At 38.4% G+C, this 15,888-nt stretch overlaps 1 protein-coding gene across 1 annotated transcript in view; it reads left to right on the top strand.

Annotated features, from left to right (window-relative positions):
* The window catches only part of pde6c (phosphodiesterase 6C, cGMP-specific, cone, alpha prime), a 60,885-nt gene that overhangs the window by 13,694 nt on the left and 31,303 nt on the right, over positions 1-15,888 (top strand). The window contains exons 5-6 of the mRNA XM_051923756.1: positions 15,554-15,628; positions 15,727-15,791. Of these exons, the coding sequence (XP_051779716.1) occupies positions 15,554-15,628; positions 15,727-15,791 (140 nt within the window). The remainder of the gene's footprint in view (positions 1-15,553; positions 15,629-15,726; positions 15,792-15,888) is intronic.

The following is a 15,888-nucleotide window of genomic DNA, read 5'->3' as shown; positions in this document are numbered from 1 at the left end:
AAATGGAGTTGGCCGTGTATGTGCCAAGATATGAATGTGCTTATTTTCCTTGCTGTGATTTGAGATTAAATGGTTTCTTATACAGCTGATTTGATTTCTGATTATTTTGGTTCTGCCATTTTATTTTAACAACCCCAAACATTACAGATAGATTGAATGTTGTGTAATTACACTCGGCTTTCAGGGTTCAACTGAGAAACAGCTTCATATATGAATAAGGACAAATATGGCCCTTTAGCTGAACAGCAAATCAGCCAGATTCAAATGCAAATGTTGTAAGCCATACTACTGCACAGTTCAGTGCACCAAAACTTGATTTTATTTTGTGCCTTATCATTACCCCTGTCACTTCCGGTTACAATAAGGTCACTGTGTTTCTTGCCATAAATGGTACCTAAGAAAGGCTGGCATCCAAGGGGGTATCCAGCTATACAAATGAATGTTCCGATACCCCTCCTTTCAGGGAGGGCAACTGGAACACCCAGAAAGTGCCCATCAGATAGAGAGAGAGAAAATAGCCTGATCATAAAATATTTCTGAGTGTAATTTTATGCAAACAGATTAAGAAGTGACATGATGAAAGTGTTTAAAATAGACACATGGAATAAATTATGTTATTTTGGAAAACTGAGGTGAATAAGATGAATGACCTTGTTCGGCTGAATGGCTTGTTCTTCTCATAATTGTTCTAATTAAAAACATTTAGGCATTTCTTGAACCCACTAATCCAGTTCAAAGTTGTGGTAGCCAGAGCCTAACACAGTAAACCTGAATACAAGTTGGCACACCCACACAATTTACAGTTGCCAGTTAGTAGAAAACACATTTCATTGGGATACAGGATAACATACAGAATACTCAGTGGAAAACGTGCAAAGTCCACATGGGCAGTGCCCAGGCTGGGGCTCAACCCCTGGAGCTGTGCTAACCAATGGGTCACTCTATCAGTTTCGATTAACCACGTCAAAATTCAATTGGCACAGTAATGCTCTCTTTAAAATAAATCAAACTGACAAGCAAATAAGTCATTAGGGGCTAAAACTAAAATTTACAACCATTAGGCATGGTTAGTTGTTAAGGTTTTCATTATGGAACACGGAACATGGGCAATAATTTTTGAATGATGCGACACTATGAAAGATTTACCAACATTTTGCTTTACTGGAGATTTTACAGTATATCGCTCACAATTTTCACTGACATGCATATAGATACATGATCACATTATAAAAGGTACTTTTTACTTATTTCCTAACTAGCCACGTTAGATAATAGAATAAATTTAAAAGTACTTGATACCACTTGTCCTTGTGTGTCTGAACCTCACTTGACCAGTGCTCCCTCCCTCCCTCCCTCAAGCATCCCATAATGCCTCCTTCTCAAACTCTGTCATTATTTTTGAGGTGCATTGTTTGCCCCTCATGTCTGCCTTTATACTTCAATTCTTTGAATTCAAATCTCGGTTTGGCTGCTAAGGCTTTACTCCATTAACACTTGCACTTCCTCTTTTAATTGTGTTACCAAAGCCACACTGACCAATCAGATTGCTCACAGTCAAACTGGACAAACACACATAGACAGACCTTAGTGGTTTATTATATAGTAGATAATGCTGTAGTCTAATTATTCCATAAAATATTTTCCTTTGTACTAGATGTAATTTGTGTATTTGAAATTGATTTTTTATTTAAAATTTGGTTACAAAAGAAAGCTTATTGTTTAGGTGTGATTGGACAGGTTTATAATCAGTAGCATTGAACTGTGGTCATTTCTTGTTATTAGGCATTTTTCAACTCGCAAATGCTAAGGCTCGTTTGTGAGCAAGGCCCCAAAGTGTGTATGTCATCCTGATGGTAGATCCGGCTATACCAGTAGCACTGAGAACAAGGCAGGAACCGATACTAAGTGGGGTGCCAGTCTATCATTGGGCACACTGCTGCACACAGTCTCTTTCACTCACACTGGGCCAGTTCAAGACACCAATTAACCTAACATGGAGATCTTTGCAAACTGGGTGGAAAACATGAGTATCCAGAGAGAAACCCACAAAGATCTTAGTATAAACTCTATGAAGGCAATAATAGGACCAGGGTTGGGACCTGGTCCCCTAAGCATATCAGGCAATAGTGCCAATCACCATGCCACCATTTAAAAAGGCAGGTAATTAGGATTTCTTTCCACACTGCCACATTGCACAGGATTAATTAGCAAGCTCACGCAGATCTTCTGAACTCTGCCATTCTTCTCCACCAGATCCTTAAGCACTACTGCAGAGCACCTCTTCTCTGAAATGACTGTTGACAGCTAACGTCATGCCACTGAGCGCTGCTACTATTTTTGCTAGGCAGTGACTCATATGGCGTGTTAACTCATTACTCACAACATAGCCAATGAGGCTCACTTTCTAATTTGTCACTATAGTAGGAGTCTACTGGTTGGTTTCTTTTAGTTCAATAATTTAGACTTTTCTGACCACAATTCATATCTTGCTCTTTTAATATGGATGTTCACTTGATCAGTATTCTTCTCTCATTCAGACTGCTCTGTCCAGCCACTTCTCTCTTTAACATTGATCCTAATTCAAATTTCACATTCATGTCTTGCTCTCCATCATCTTTACATGTTTAAATAGTCCTACTATATCAGCAGCATAAGTGATCCATTTCAGTTATGATGACCAGCATTTTCTTTTTTATCTTTTATTGAATTTATTAAAAGCATGTAACATTCCATACAATCAAGGCAAACTTAACAAAACTAAATTCAATTCAACCCCCACCAATGACAAAGAGAGGAAGGCCAACAGCCAGAGTAAAACTTTGACAGCAGTAAAGAGGGAAAGAAGTCCTTCTCCCCAATATAAATGCTCATTTTAAAATATTATTGATTAGATCCTGCCAGGTTTTTAAAAACTTCTGCACAGATCTTCTAAGTGAGAATAAATTTTTTCCAATTTCAAGTAATATATGACATCAGTTACCCACTGACTTAACAGCGGTGGGCTAGGATTGATGACCAACATTTTCAAGCCAAATCCAGCTGACAATTTCCACATCTCAAACTTATTTCCAATTAATTCAATTTAACTGTTGGAACAGCTTCGGGTCATGTTAACACAGAAAAATGTAAACTTGGATAAACCAGTGACATAGATTACAGAGTTTCTATAGTCAAAAAGCAAGCAATTCAGGCCTGAGTTGATGAAAAGCCAGTGAAAAACAAAGCCAAGGGGGAAATAAACAAATCAATGTGCTGGCTTGGTTCATTGTCAACCAACTGTAAATTTACCCAACATGAAAGTGTGTGTGTGTGTGTGTGTGTGTGTGTGTGTGTGTGTGTGCGTGCGTGTGCGTGTGTGTGTGTGTGAGTCTGCGCCCTGCAAGGGAGTGGCGCCCTATCCAGGGTTAATTCCTGCCTTGGACTCTCTGATGCTAAAAAAGTTTACAGACCACAATGAACTTATCAAAATGAAGGTAAAAGCAGAAGAAGACTCGGAACAAGAAATTCAAAGAGGTGTCATTGTCAAGCATGCAGAACCTGGCTAAAAACAGACCGGTCAACTGGAAAGCTAAGAATAATTTAGGAGTGTGGTTTGTAACTATTCAAAAGTAGACTAGATTAGATGAGATATACTTTATTAATCCCCAAGGTGAACTTCAATACATCACAGATAAGGAGAAATGTCCATTTATTATACTAGTATTGGCTCATAATGTTCACAAAGCTCAAGATTTAACAGTAAATGGACTATTTGTTCTGGGATGGGAACAGGGCACACAAGAAAGAAAGAAAGAAAGAAAGAAAGAAAGAAAGAAAGAAAGAAAGAAAGAAAGAAAGAAAGAAAGAAAGAAAGAAAGAATAATCTTATGCATAGAGATTAAAAAAACTAATAATAAAAAGGTACTTGATAAAGTAAATCTATCTAAAAGTCATAATTCATCAGCTAATACAATAACAAATGACATTCAGAATATTAAAGTAAATAATAATTTAGTTTGCAAACATTTCTATCAGCAGAAAACAACATGTTTGACATTCAGGAAAATACAAACCAGTTACTTGAAAACAGAAGAAGAAATGAAAGTTAGCACAACACTGAAGAATATTTCCAAACCAAAGACTATTACAAACAAGTGCAAAATTTTTTAAATAACACTGCAAATTTATAATTTTGTATTGTGTATTTAAAAAGAAAATATGGTATTTCAAAATAAAATGTATATTTTAATAATCAATTTAGAAAAATGATCATGGAAGACCATTTTCAAACTAATTTGAATCAGTATACATAAAAAGGTAGTTAGAAAGTTGGGATTTTCAATAATGAACATGTTAAGCCTAAAACATAAAAAACACCTTTCATTGAATATGTCTGACAAAAAAATATATATACTGCCATTACTCATGTTGTCTGTATTACCAGTTACAAACATTAGCTTACAGCTACAAAACCAATAACTAAAATAAAACATGTAGAAAAAAAGTGAAATTAGGCATAATACTCTCTAATCCACTTAATCCAATTCAGTGTGGGGGTCTGAGGCCCATCCCAACAGTACTGAGTGCCAGTCTATCACAGGGTACACATCCACCCACACAGGGCCACCTCGAATCACCAGCTGCTTAACACAGACACTATTCAGGATGCCTGAAGGAAAACCCATGCAGACCCAGGGAGGCCATGGAAACTGCTGCACTGCATAACCAAGTGCAGGTTCGGACTGCGCACTGCGCTACTCCTTCAAAATATTACTTTTTATGATAATTAAAACATAAAAAGTGCAGATTTAAAAAAACCTCAATTAAACTTTATTTATATTTCAACTACAAGAAACCTAAAAGAAAACAAGATAAAATATAACATTTGCACCTCTTAATATATTTAGTTATTTGACTCACAAATTATTAATAATATAAATGCACTCACTGGCTACTTTATTAGGTACACCTGTTCAACTACTTGTTAACACAAATATCACATGTGAGCAACTCCATGCACTTAGGCATGTAGACATTGTCAAGACGACCGGCTGAAGTTCAAACTGATGGGAAGAAAGGTGATTTAAGTGACTCTGAACGTGGCATGGTTGTTGGTTCCAGACAGGCTGATCTGAGTATTTCAGAAACTGCTGATCTACTGGGATTTTCACACACAACCATCTCTAGGGTTTACAGAGAATGGTCCAAAAAGGGGAAAATATCCAGGGAGTGGCAGTTCACTGGGAAAAACTGCCTTGTTGATGCCAGAGGTCATAAGAGAATGGCCAGACTGGTTTGAGCTGATAGAAAGGCAACAGTAACTCAAATTACCACTCGTTACAGAAGAAGCAGAAGAGCATCATGCACAACACATTGATCATACCGGTGCCACTCCTGCCAGCTAAGAACAGGCAACTGATGCTACAGTTCTCATGGGCTCACCAAAATTGGGCAATAGAATTTTGGAAAAATGTTGCCTGGTCTGATGAGTCTTGTGTTCTGCTGCAACATTTGGATGGTAGGGTCAGAATTTGCCATCAACAACAGGAAAGCATGGATCCATCCTAAATTGTAACAATGGTTCAGGCTGGTGCTGGTGGTGTAATGGTGTAGGTTTTTTTTTTTTTTTCTTGGCACATTGTGCACCCCTTAGCACTAATAGTGTATCATTTAAATGCCACAGCCTACCTGAGTATTGTTGCTGACTATGTTCGTCCCTTTATGACCACATCTTCTGATGGCTACTTCCAGAAGGATAACGTGCCATGTCACAAAGCTCAAATCATCTCAGACTGGTTTCTTGAACATGACAATGAGTTTGCTGTACTCAAATGGCATCACAGTCAGCAGCTCTCAAACCAATAGATCACCTTCAGGATTTGGTGGAATGAGAGATTCTCATCATGGATGTGCAGCTGACAAATCTGTAGCAGCTATGTGATGCTATCATGTCAATCTGGAGAAAAAACCCTGAGAAATGTTTCCAGTACCTTGTTGAATCTATACCATGAAGAATTATGGCAGTTTTGAAGGCAAAAGGGGGTCCAACCCACTAAAAGTACCTAATAAAGTGGCTGGCGAGTGTATATCTATATATATAATTCACTAAGTCCATGGCAAGCAAGACGCACGCAAGACAGAGCCCCGCCCACCAATAATTCACTAAGCAGCCGACCATGGCACAAAACAGAGCCCCACCCACCAACTCTAAGACTATGGGATACGCACGACAGAGCCCCGCCCGCCAACTCTAACCCTCCTCCCGAGTCCACCCTCGCTCTCGAGGCACGCAGCACCTCACCAAACACCGCCTCAGTCGCTTTCATCTCTGCTACAGTCCACATGCACCTCTCAGCCACGTTGACTTTTCATTGTTCTTTTCGGTTTTATTTCTGATCCTGTTCAACAACTATGTACCGACATTGACTTCTCAACTGTGACTCCGGAACAACTCAGTACGCCAGCTATTTTAAGCGTCACCAACGGAGACTCGCTACACCTTAATGAACAGGTACTGAAACTTATCCCTACCGACGAAGTAACTTTCACCAGCGCTGACTCCATCATCATAGACAATTCCACACATTAACTTTCATTCCCCAAAGAATTTCTTAGCAGTCTTACTCCCACTGGCATGCCTCCGCATAAAGTCAAACTTAAAATAGGTTCAGTCGTCATGCTTCTCAGAAACCTCATGCCAGCAAGAAGTCTCTGTAAAGGCACTAGACTAGCTGTTACCAGCATTCACCTCAATGTACTGGAGTGTAAAACAATCGCAGCTGCTACCTCACAAACTGTCCTTAATCCCCGGATTTCCCTGACCCCATCAGATTCAAATTTGCCTTTTACTTTTTACACGCAGACAATTTCCTGTTACATTGGCCTTTGCAATGACAATTAATAAGGCGCAGGGACAAACTTTCAAAAAGATATGCTTGTATCTGCCAAAACCAGTTTTCAGTCACAGATAATTAATTGTATGTTGCTCTCTCCAGAGTTCTATCTTTTCATTCACTCACAGTCGTATCCTCAAACCCACCCCATTTGGACAACTGTGTCTTTCAGGAAGTGTTCACCCATCAATAAATAATTATGTGGCATATGCTAGTATTACATAATTAGCTAGCACCACATCAACTTAATATAAACATATATTACATAATTAGCTAGCACCATATCAACTTAATATAAACATATATTAGATCATTAGCTAGTACCTTTCCTGGTTATATTTGATACACTCATTCATACTAATATTGAGAGGACATGTACGCAACAATGCTAATTCCTGCTGGCCAGTTTGTTGGTTTGAATTCTTATAATTACACAGTAACAGGCAGGGTGAGTAAAATGCTTTCTGAATCACCTGATGGTATCAGCTAATGAAGAAGGACGAACCTGCAGTTGTATTCCTCTCATCTACAGTGTGATCTCTTGCAGTCTGTGGTATCGGGTTTAAGATGTCATGCTATATCTGTTAACTGCCTGCCTCGGTTTTAAGAGTAGACACTACATCTGAACTTGGCCTTAGACTGTACTGTAATTATTTGTGAAATGATTCAAAATTAAAGTTATACAATTTTTTGGAATCTCAGTACGTCTAGATGTGCTTGGACTGTGATGCTCTAAGCTGTTTTTCACTGAACAGTGCTCTTCTTCCATTGCGTTGTTGTTCACCTTCAGTCTTCAGACTGAGCATCGGACTCCCATTACATATTCCATCTGCTTAGACCTGGTTCTTCATTTAAGCATGATCTTAGTGTATCCTGCGCTATTATTGTGCCTCTTTTGATTTTCAGCCTTTAAATGCTTTGCCTTGATAACTTTCATTTTAGAAGTTTCTTTCTACCCATACCATTTTTTATTCCTGCTTTTTCATGACTAAGTTTCCTTTAGTCTAAGCTGTCTACAGATTGGAGTTGTTACCATTCACGACTGTGATGGCTGCCTGATTCTCCATAGGAGATTATCTACACCAGGCATGTCAAACTCACTACCATTGGTGGGCCGCTTCGACTGCCATATGTGCATCAGCGGGCCGCACTGTAACAAATACTATTATACTAAGTTACTGTAGCTTTCTTTCCAATACTGAAAACTTTAAAAAATGTAACACTTAAAGTTTAAAGAAAAGCAATTTATTTCCATACAGTCCCCATACAACAGTGTAGAATTAGAGTCTTAGCCTCTTAGCTAGGTCCTTATTATATTATACTCATTATATTATATTCATTGCTTATATAGGAGCCGTACAGTGTGAGATTTATTTCTTTTGTCCCGACACTTGGCATCTCTTGTTAGTAACCAGCTCGTCAATATCAGGCTTGAAATCTTGTGCAGCTGCAACTTTTATTAGGGATGAAAGGTGCTTGATGGTAAGTCTTGAGCGATGTGGGGTTTTGGTAGCTTTCATTAACGAAAACAATTGCTCACAAAGGTAAGTGCTTCCAAACATTGACAGTACTCTCGATGCCAACTTACGGATCTGCACATACGAGGGTGGCAGGTAAGCATACAAGCCTGGCACACCAACTTCGTTGTATTTTGCCTTTAGAATAGAATCTGACTGCACTTCAATCAATTCCATTTGGATATTCTCAGGCGCATTCTCAACGTTATAAGAGAACAGCACAATGCCCTGTTTGTGTGAACTGACATCACGAAAATGCACACTGAAAATTGCTCAGAAATTCAAGTTGGAAAACAAATCCTCTAAAAATCAAATTTTACTTTACTAAGTTTACTTCAAAGTTTATATTGTAAAATAAGCCGATATGCAAAAAGCCACCTGACCTACAATAATTTTACAAACTCAAAATCACAAAAATATGTTAATAAACAACTCACCAACTTCTCGCATCCACTTCAGATCTTCAGCTGTAGTCTGCAGTAACTGTTCGTTACAATACTAGCACAAATTTACATGAAACTAGAGCAAAAAAACGTGAAAATATGCGGGCTATTACTACTCGTGATGGTCAGTTCTGCCCAGTGGCCAGTCTCAGCAGCCCAGTCAGTAGTGTAGCCTTAGCAGAAAGAATCGGTGGCCCCTTTGCCTGGCAATGTCAATACGGTATCTTATGCACGGCGGATGGCCACATCCATTGCGGACACTGCATAGCTGCCTCGTGCTCATGACACGCTTCTATATACGCGTGTCCATAACTTGATAACCAAGTGGCGGCTCATGATATTCTCATTACGGCAGAACGTTATAATACTACATATAGCTTACTGCTCCGACTCTAGCGACATTTGTAAATACAGGGTACTAATTAACAAGAAACACAATGTTTTTCGGCCACATTGCCGTCAGCTGTGTCGTTATTTTCTCTTTCTGTTTTATATTCAATATATATTGGCGTGGCGGCCCCTGGGATTTGGCGGCACTGTGCAGGTGCACAGTTTGCACATGCCTAAGGCCGCCCCTGCTGCTGCAGCCTAGCACTTCAGTTGTGATGCTACGGCTCTTTAACTTTGGTCAAGGCTCGTGGCTATACTAGCAGATGACGTTTCCAGTACCGTAATGCCATGGGAAAATGCGCTTTTGTCAGAAGGCAGAAGTAAGAAAAGTCAATAAGTAACACCGAAGATGCAGAATGATTCAATCACAAACGATAGTAATCATTTTGTACAAGTTCAGTGCTAACTAGGATCTGTCATGCGGGCCGTACAGATTTCTGTTGCGGGCCGGGGGCCGCGTGTTTGATATGCCTGCTCTACACTTCTTCCCAGACTAGAACCATTTCATCTGCAAGGCACATGGTCCACACAGTTGAACTCCATACATTAATGAAGCGCAACACTGAAGCATTTTCTTCTGAGTCTCACATTCTGGTGTAATCCTGGTCCTTGCCTCTTTGTTTGTCTGTTTGATCATATTTTATGTGGTCATCTTGTTCTTGTGTGCCCCTGTTTTGTTAAATAATTATATAGATGTTTATTTCCTGGCACTTTCATGTGTCTTTTGTTTATCCCCGAGTTGCATGTTATCCATCTTTACATCCAGTTTAATATAAGCCAGTCAATGTTCCCAGCATCCAGTCACCCACGACAACCAAATGCAATTAATACCTCATAGTCACTCATTGCCTAAAGGACAAATGACAAAATGTTCTATTAGTGTAGCTAGTCCTGAATTTTACTCTAATTTAATTTTGTTCATGACCTTGCTTTTAATAGTATTTGTTCAGTGTGGCAGATGAACATTTATGGAGGATATTGGAGATATACTGTAATAAGATAGGGAAGAGGGTTTATCGCTAACGATGTGTAGCAGCCTGGCTAATTTTAAGAAAACTGATGGCTGTAATTATGCAATTGGAGGCAGTAAACTGGGACACACTCATCTGGTTTGACAAGTGGATGCTTGACGGTGGTTCAAGCTCAAGACTGAAAGAAAGAAACCTGTGAGTGCAGTCTTATACCCTGCCTGTCCAGAAGAACTATTATAATGATAAAGGAAATAAAGCTTATTCTGGATCCTCTAATTAAGAGAGCATGCTGTGTCCCCAATTAATGAATGGAAGAGATTATTATAAGTCTTTATATTCTACTGAGACCAAAGAAGACAACACACAATCTAATGCATTTCTAGATACATCACAGATACCACAAATAGATGCTTTAAGTGCTGAGGAACTGGATAAACCTCTAACGCTAACAGAATTACTAGACGCTATAAAGTCACTACAAAGCGGGAAATAATCAGGCCCTGATGGTTACCCCGTAGAATTTTATAAGAAATTCTCCACTCAGCTAGCTTCCCTCTTATTGGCAACATTTACAGAAGCTAGAGACAACCAAATACTACCTCAAACATTTCGACAAGTATTAATCACCGTCTTTCCTAAACAAAATAAGGACTTGTTACAATGTGCATCATACAGACCAATTTCACTCCTGAATAATGATGTTAAGATACTCTCAAAACTCCTAGCTAGAAGGATGGAGAAAGTGCTGCCCTCGGTAATATCACAGGATCAAACTGGATTTATTAAAGGCCGACACCTATCTTCAAATCTCCGACGCTTGTTTAATGTTATATATTCACCAGCAAAATCAAACACCCCAGAAATATTACTATCATTAGACGCAGAAAAAGCATTTGATATGATTGAATGGAATTACCTTTTCACTGCATTGGAGAAATTTGGGTTTGGCCCGAATATTTTTGCATGGATCAAACCACTGTATACCAATCCAGAAGCTTCAGTTTGTATTAATAACATTTGCTCAGACTACTTTAAACTAGAACGTGGTACCAGACAAGGATGTCCCTTGTCGCCACTGTTGTTTGCAATCGCTATTGAACCACTGACAGTTCACTGCCGAAATTCTTATCAGATAAAGGGGATTGTCAGAGAAGGAATGGAACAGACAATTTTTCTATATGCAGATGATATGGTTTTATATATATCAGACCCAGAAAACACTGTCCCTGCTGTTTTAACAGCACTAACAGAATTTCAAAAGATATCTGGTCTTAGAATTAATCTGAATAAAAGTATACTCTTTCCAGTGAATTCACAAGCATATAATATTAGATTAGACACCCTACCTTTTACCATAGCAGATCAGTTTAAATACCTAGGGGTAAATATCACAAGTAAACATAAAGCTCTTTATCAACAAAATTTTGGCGTCTGTATGGAAAAAATTAAGCAAGACTTGCATAGATGGTCAACTCTTCATCTCACTCTAGCCGGAAGAATTAACATTGTTAAGATGAATATCCTTCCTAAACTTCTCTTTTTATTTCAAAACATTCCAATATATATCAATAAATTGTTTTTTAAACAGTTAGATTCAACAATAACCTCATTCATTTGGAACTCAAAACACCCACGTATCCGAAGAGCAACCCTACAAAGACCTCAGGCAGAAGGTGGCATGGCTTTACCTAATTTTCAGTTTTATTACTGGACAGCAAACATACAAGCCATAAAAACCTGGACACAAATAAATGAACATACACAGGCTTGGTCTGCAATAGAAGTAAAATCCTGTAGTACTTCTTTATATTCCCTGCTCTGCTCTCCAATAAATGCAAGTTATCGCAAATATACTAATAACCCAATTGTGCTTTATTCACTCAGAATATGGAACCAAATTAGAAAGCATTTTAAGATGGAAAATCTTTTATCAGTGGCACCTCTGCAAGAGAACCACCTCTTTCAACCTTCGCAAGTATATCCAGTTTTTAATACCTGGAAAAGTTTTGGGATTAAAATGCTCAGAGATCTTTATATAGACAACATATTTACATCTTTTGAACAATTACGTTCAAAATTCAACCTCCCAGCTACACATTTCTTTTACTATCTTCAAATTAGAAATTTTGTTAAACAGAAATTGCCCGATTTCCCCCACCTTGCACCCTCCACAATGCTGGAAAAAATACTGCTCAGTTTCGAGGAATTAAACACTATTTCCGCAATATATAAAATCTTATTAGAGTCCCTACCTTTCAAAGATCCAAGAGGACATTGGGAAGAAGATCTCTTAATCAATATATCAGAAAAGGAGTGGAAGGTAGCAAAGCAGAGAATTCACTCGAGTTCTATATGCGCAAAGCATAGAATTATTCAACTAAAAATTATATATCGAGCTCATCTGTCTCGCTTAAAACTGTCCAAAATGTTTCCAGGGCAGGATCCAACCTGCGAACGCTGCAACCAAGCTCCTGCCTCACTGGGTCACATGTTCTGGGCCTGCACCAAACTAACATCATTTTGGACAAAAATTTTTAAGTGCCTTTCTGACAGCCTTAGTATCACAATCCCTCCTAACCCATTAACAGCTGTGTTCAGTGTTCTTCCAGATGGACTTGAATTGGAGAAGGACAAGCAAATGGTGATTGCATTCACTACACTTTTGGCACGCAGACTTATTTTGTTAAATTGGAAGAATCCTAATTCTCCTTTTATAAGTCAGTGGGAAACCGATGTTTTATATTATTTGAAATTGGAAAAAATCAAATTCTCAGTTAGAGGATCGGTACAAAATTTTTTCAAAACCTGGCAGGATTTAATCAATATTATTTTAGAATAAGAGAAATAACTATTACCGCATTTAACTCCCTTCTCCATCTCTTATTTACATATATATTTACTTCTCCCTTTCCTTTGTTTAATGTTGCCTTATTAAAAAGCCTTAAGCAATTTTCCTTTAGCTAAGCTCTCCTTCTCAGGGGTGGGGTTTGATTTGTCTTCAATTTTGTTGTGTTATAAATTGATCTGTTTGTATGGAATGATTACAATGAAAATTAATAAAATAAAAATATTAAAAAAAAAAAATGAATGGAAGATGAGGTGAAAAAATGCTAGTGCCTGGAGTAATAGGACAGTGGAATATTCTTGGAAGTCCTCTTGCTGTGATTGGAACTTTTATGAATGTTTTATTGTAAATTCAGCATAGAACTCTTTAAAAATTAAGGACAATAATGTCAGTACTGAATGTGTAATGTTTTCATATGGAAGAATTATATTTGTTGTTGTACTCTAACTTAATAATAAGAAATTCCAGATACTATTGATGTAATATCTGGGGTTGGTTTGGGGCAAATTCTTGGTGTTCAGTGGTGGTGGCCCTGAAAAATAATAAAGACAGAGGAAAATCATGTTGGCTCAGCTCTGAGTGGACTGGACCATCACACTTGCCCATTTTACAAAAAACATGGGCTGGTGCCTGATGCAGAATACCCAGTGTTGGAAGAGTAGGCTGTAGCACTCTGAGACCAGACCCTAGAATCTGATTACAGGGGTCCAGTGGATCAATAGATTTTTCTAGCTGTGATGTCCATGTTTTTTCCCACCTGGCCACATGACTATCTTTTTTTAATCAGTCCCTGTCTTGGTATTTCTCTGGTGTTTGGATTCAAAGCTTAAGGTTTTACCAACTACAAAAGCCTTTCTGACTTTGTTCATCTGTTAAGCCGTTTAGGGACTTTCTCTCTCTCTCGTCATTTTGATTACAACTTGGTTTTCCTTGAATTGCCCACTCCACAGGGAGCAGCAAATCTCGTTAGTAGTTTCTATCTATCATTCAGGAAAAGTTCTTGACAGCCATAAAAACCAGAGTGCTGCTGTAAAAGCGTAGGCTTGTGATGGTGTGGTATTGTTTCGGTTCTTCACTGGGATCTGGTGGACTTCCAGAGGGCATTCTCAGATTTCCTGACTGTTAGCCTCACAGCCGCCTCATATTTAGAAATTAAAAGTACGGACAGTCCCACTTTATTTGTTAAAACACGATTTTATAAAAAAAAATTAGTTATACTGGCATTTTCCTGGACTTGGGTTTCGTTTACCACATTATCCTGGTGTTCACAAGGGTTTCCTCAAGAACACTTGTGTCCTCCAGTATCTCAAGGAAGAGCATTTTAGGAGACATGCTGAGTATGAGTTTCTGATTGTTTAGTGTGGTGTTCCATTCAGGGTGTGTTGATAGCTTGGGTCTAATGCCTCTAGGAGAGTCTCTTTGCTCCGTGGCATGTTCTACCTATCCATCCATTATCTAACCTGCATGACCTACCTCTATGTTTGGCAGAGTCAAACCCAGCAGCAGTGCTCGCAAAGCAGGAAGCAGGTTTAGTTGGGGCATTTTGTTAGACACACACACACACACACATAATCTCTTAGTCATCAATTGACCTAACATATACTGTATGTCTTAGGGATGTAGGAGGAAAACCACAGTATCCAGACATGGAAAATCATGGCAACTCCACAGAAACAGTAACTGGGCCAGGTTTCAAGAACAGGTTTCTGGAGCTGTGAAATAGCTGCATTGGCCACAGCACCCTGTATGTAATATTTTAAGTGAAGCTGGAGATTCAGATAATGACAGCTTGAGACTTCTTAGCATTGCAGACCTCCAGGCTCCTTTGGTTATTCGGCTTTCTCTAGTTACTCTCAGCTTCACCTGTTATGAGCAGCACAGTCATTCTCAATTAAGAAAAACAAAGTGAGCTTGTTGGGTCCTGCATAGTATGTTCCGAGGCAGCAAGGGGGACACCAAAATAACCCCACTAGGACTTGCTAACAACAGAATTATTTTTGAATGTGTGAAGATAACACTGTCAAATACTGCCAGGAAGATGCTACTGGAATTAAATAAATATCACTTGTAAGTACAGTAGACTGAACTGAAAAAAGAAAACTATTAAAAACGTCCTCCAATAATTAGATGGAAGATCTGTTAACATTAAGTACTTTACTATTTTACAATCTGTTTATATGAAATGCAGATAAAACAGGGCTATTAATGCTACTGCCAACAGAAGCTATCTGATTTCACTAAAGCCTTAATTAGGGAGTGAGATCAGAAGAGTTAGCCAAGCAGAGGCTTTTACCTCATATTTCCAATGACAGAATATGGTTGTTAAATATTTGAAATTAGATCCTTATGCACTCAAGACTTCAAGAATGATGAAAGAAATCTCTTTAGTCAAAGGTTAATTAAATGATTGCCGATTATCTTTATGTAACAGAACAAAAATTCAGGCAAACGCCAGTTAGGTCAATAGATATGTACATAAATATCTGTATGACGGTTTTTCATTTTTGTTGCATAGGAATTCTACGATGAATGGCCAATAAAACTTGGGGAAGCAGAGCCATACAAAGGACCAAAGACCCCAGATGGCAGAGTAAGCTTAACTTGGTAGCTGTTTAAAGTAACACGTTTGGCAATTGTCTTAATGAGCTGGACAGTAAAGTCCTCTGCCTTCTCACCTCCCTTACACAGGAAGTCAACTTCTATAAGATCATTGATTACATTTTGCATGGAACAGAAGAAATTAAAGTAATACCGTAAGTATTAAAACAAATATTATTTTTGCATTGCACTTTTATATAACTGCTGAAGATGCTGCAAATGTTTAATATTTTGCTATCTTTTTTTTTTTTT

The sequence above is a fragment of the Erpetoichthys calabaricus genome, chromosome 2 (genome assembly GCF_900747795.2).
Source record: "Erpetoichthys calabaricus chromosome 2, fErpCal1.3, whole genome shotgun sequence".
In the NCBI taxonomy this organism is placed as follows: Eukaryota; Metazoa; Chordata; class Cladistia; order Polypteriformes; family Polypteridae; genus Erpetoichthys; species Erpetoichthys calabaricus.
The sequence above is the reverse complement of the archived record's forward strand: the minus strand, read 5'-3'. Positions and strand labels throughout refer to the sequence as shown.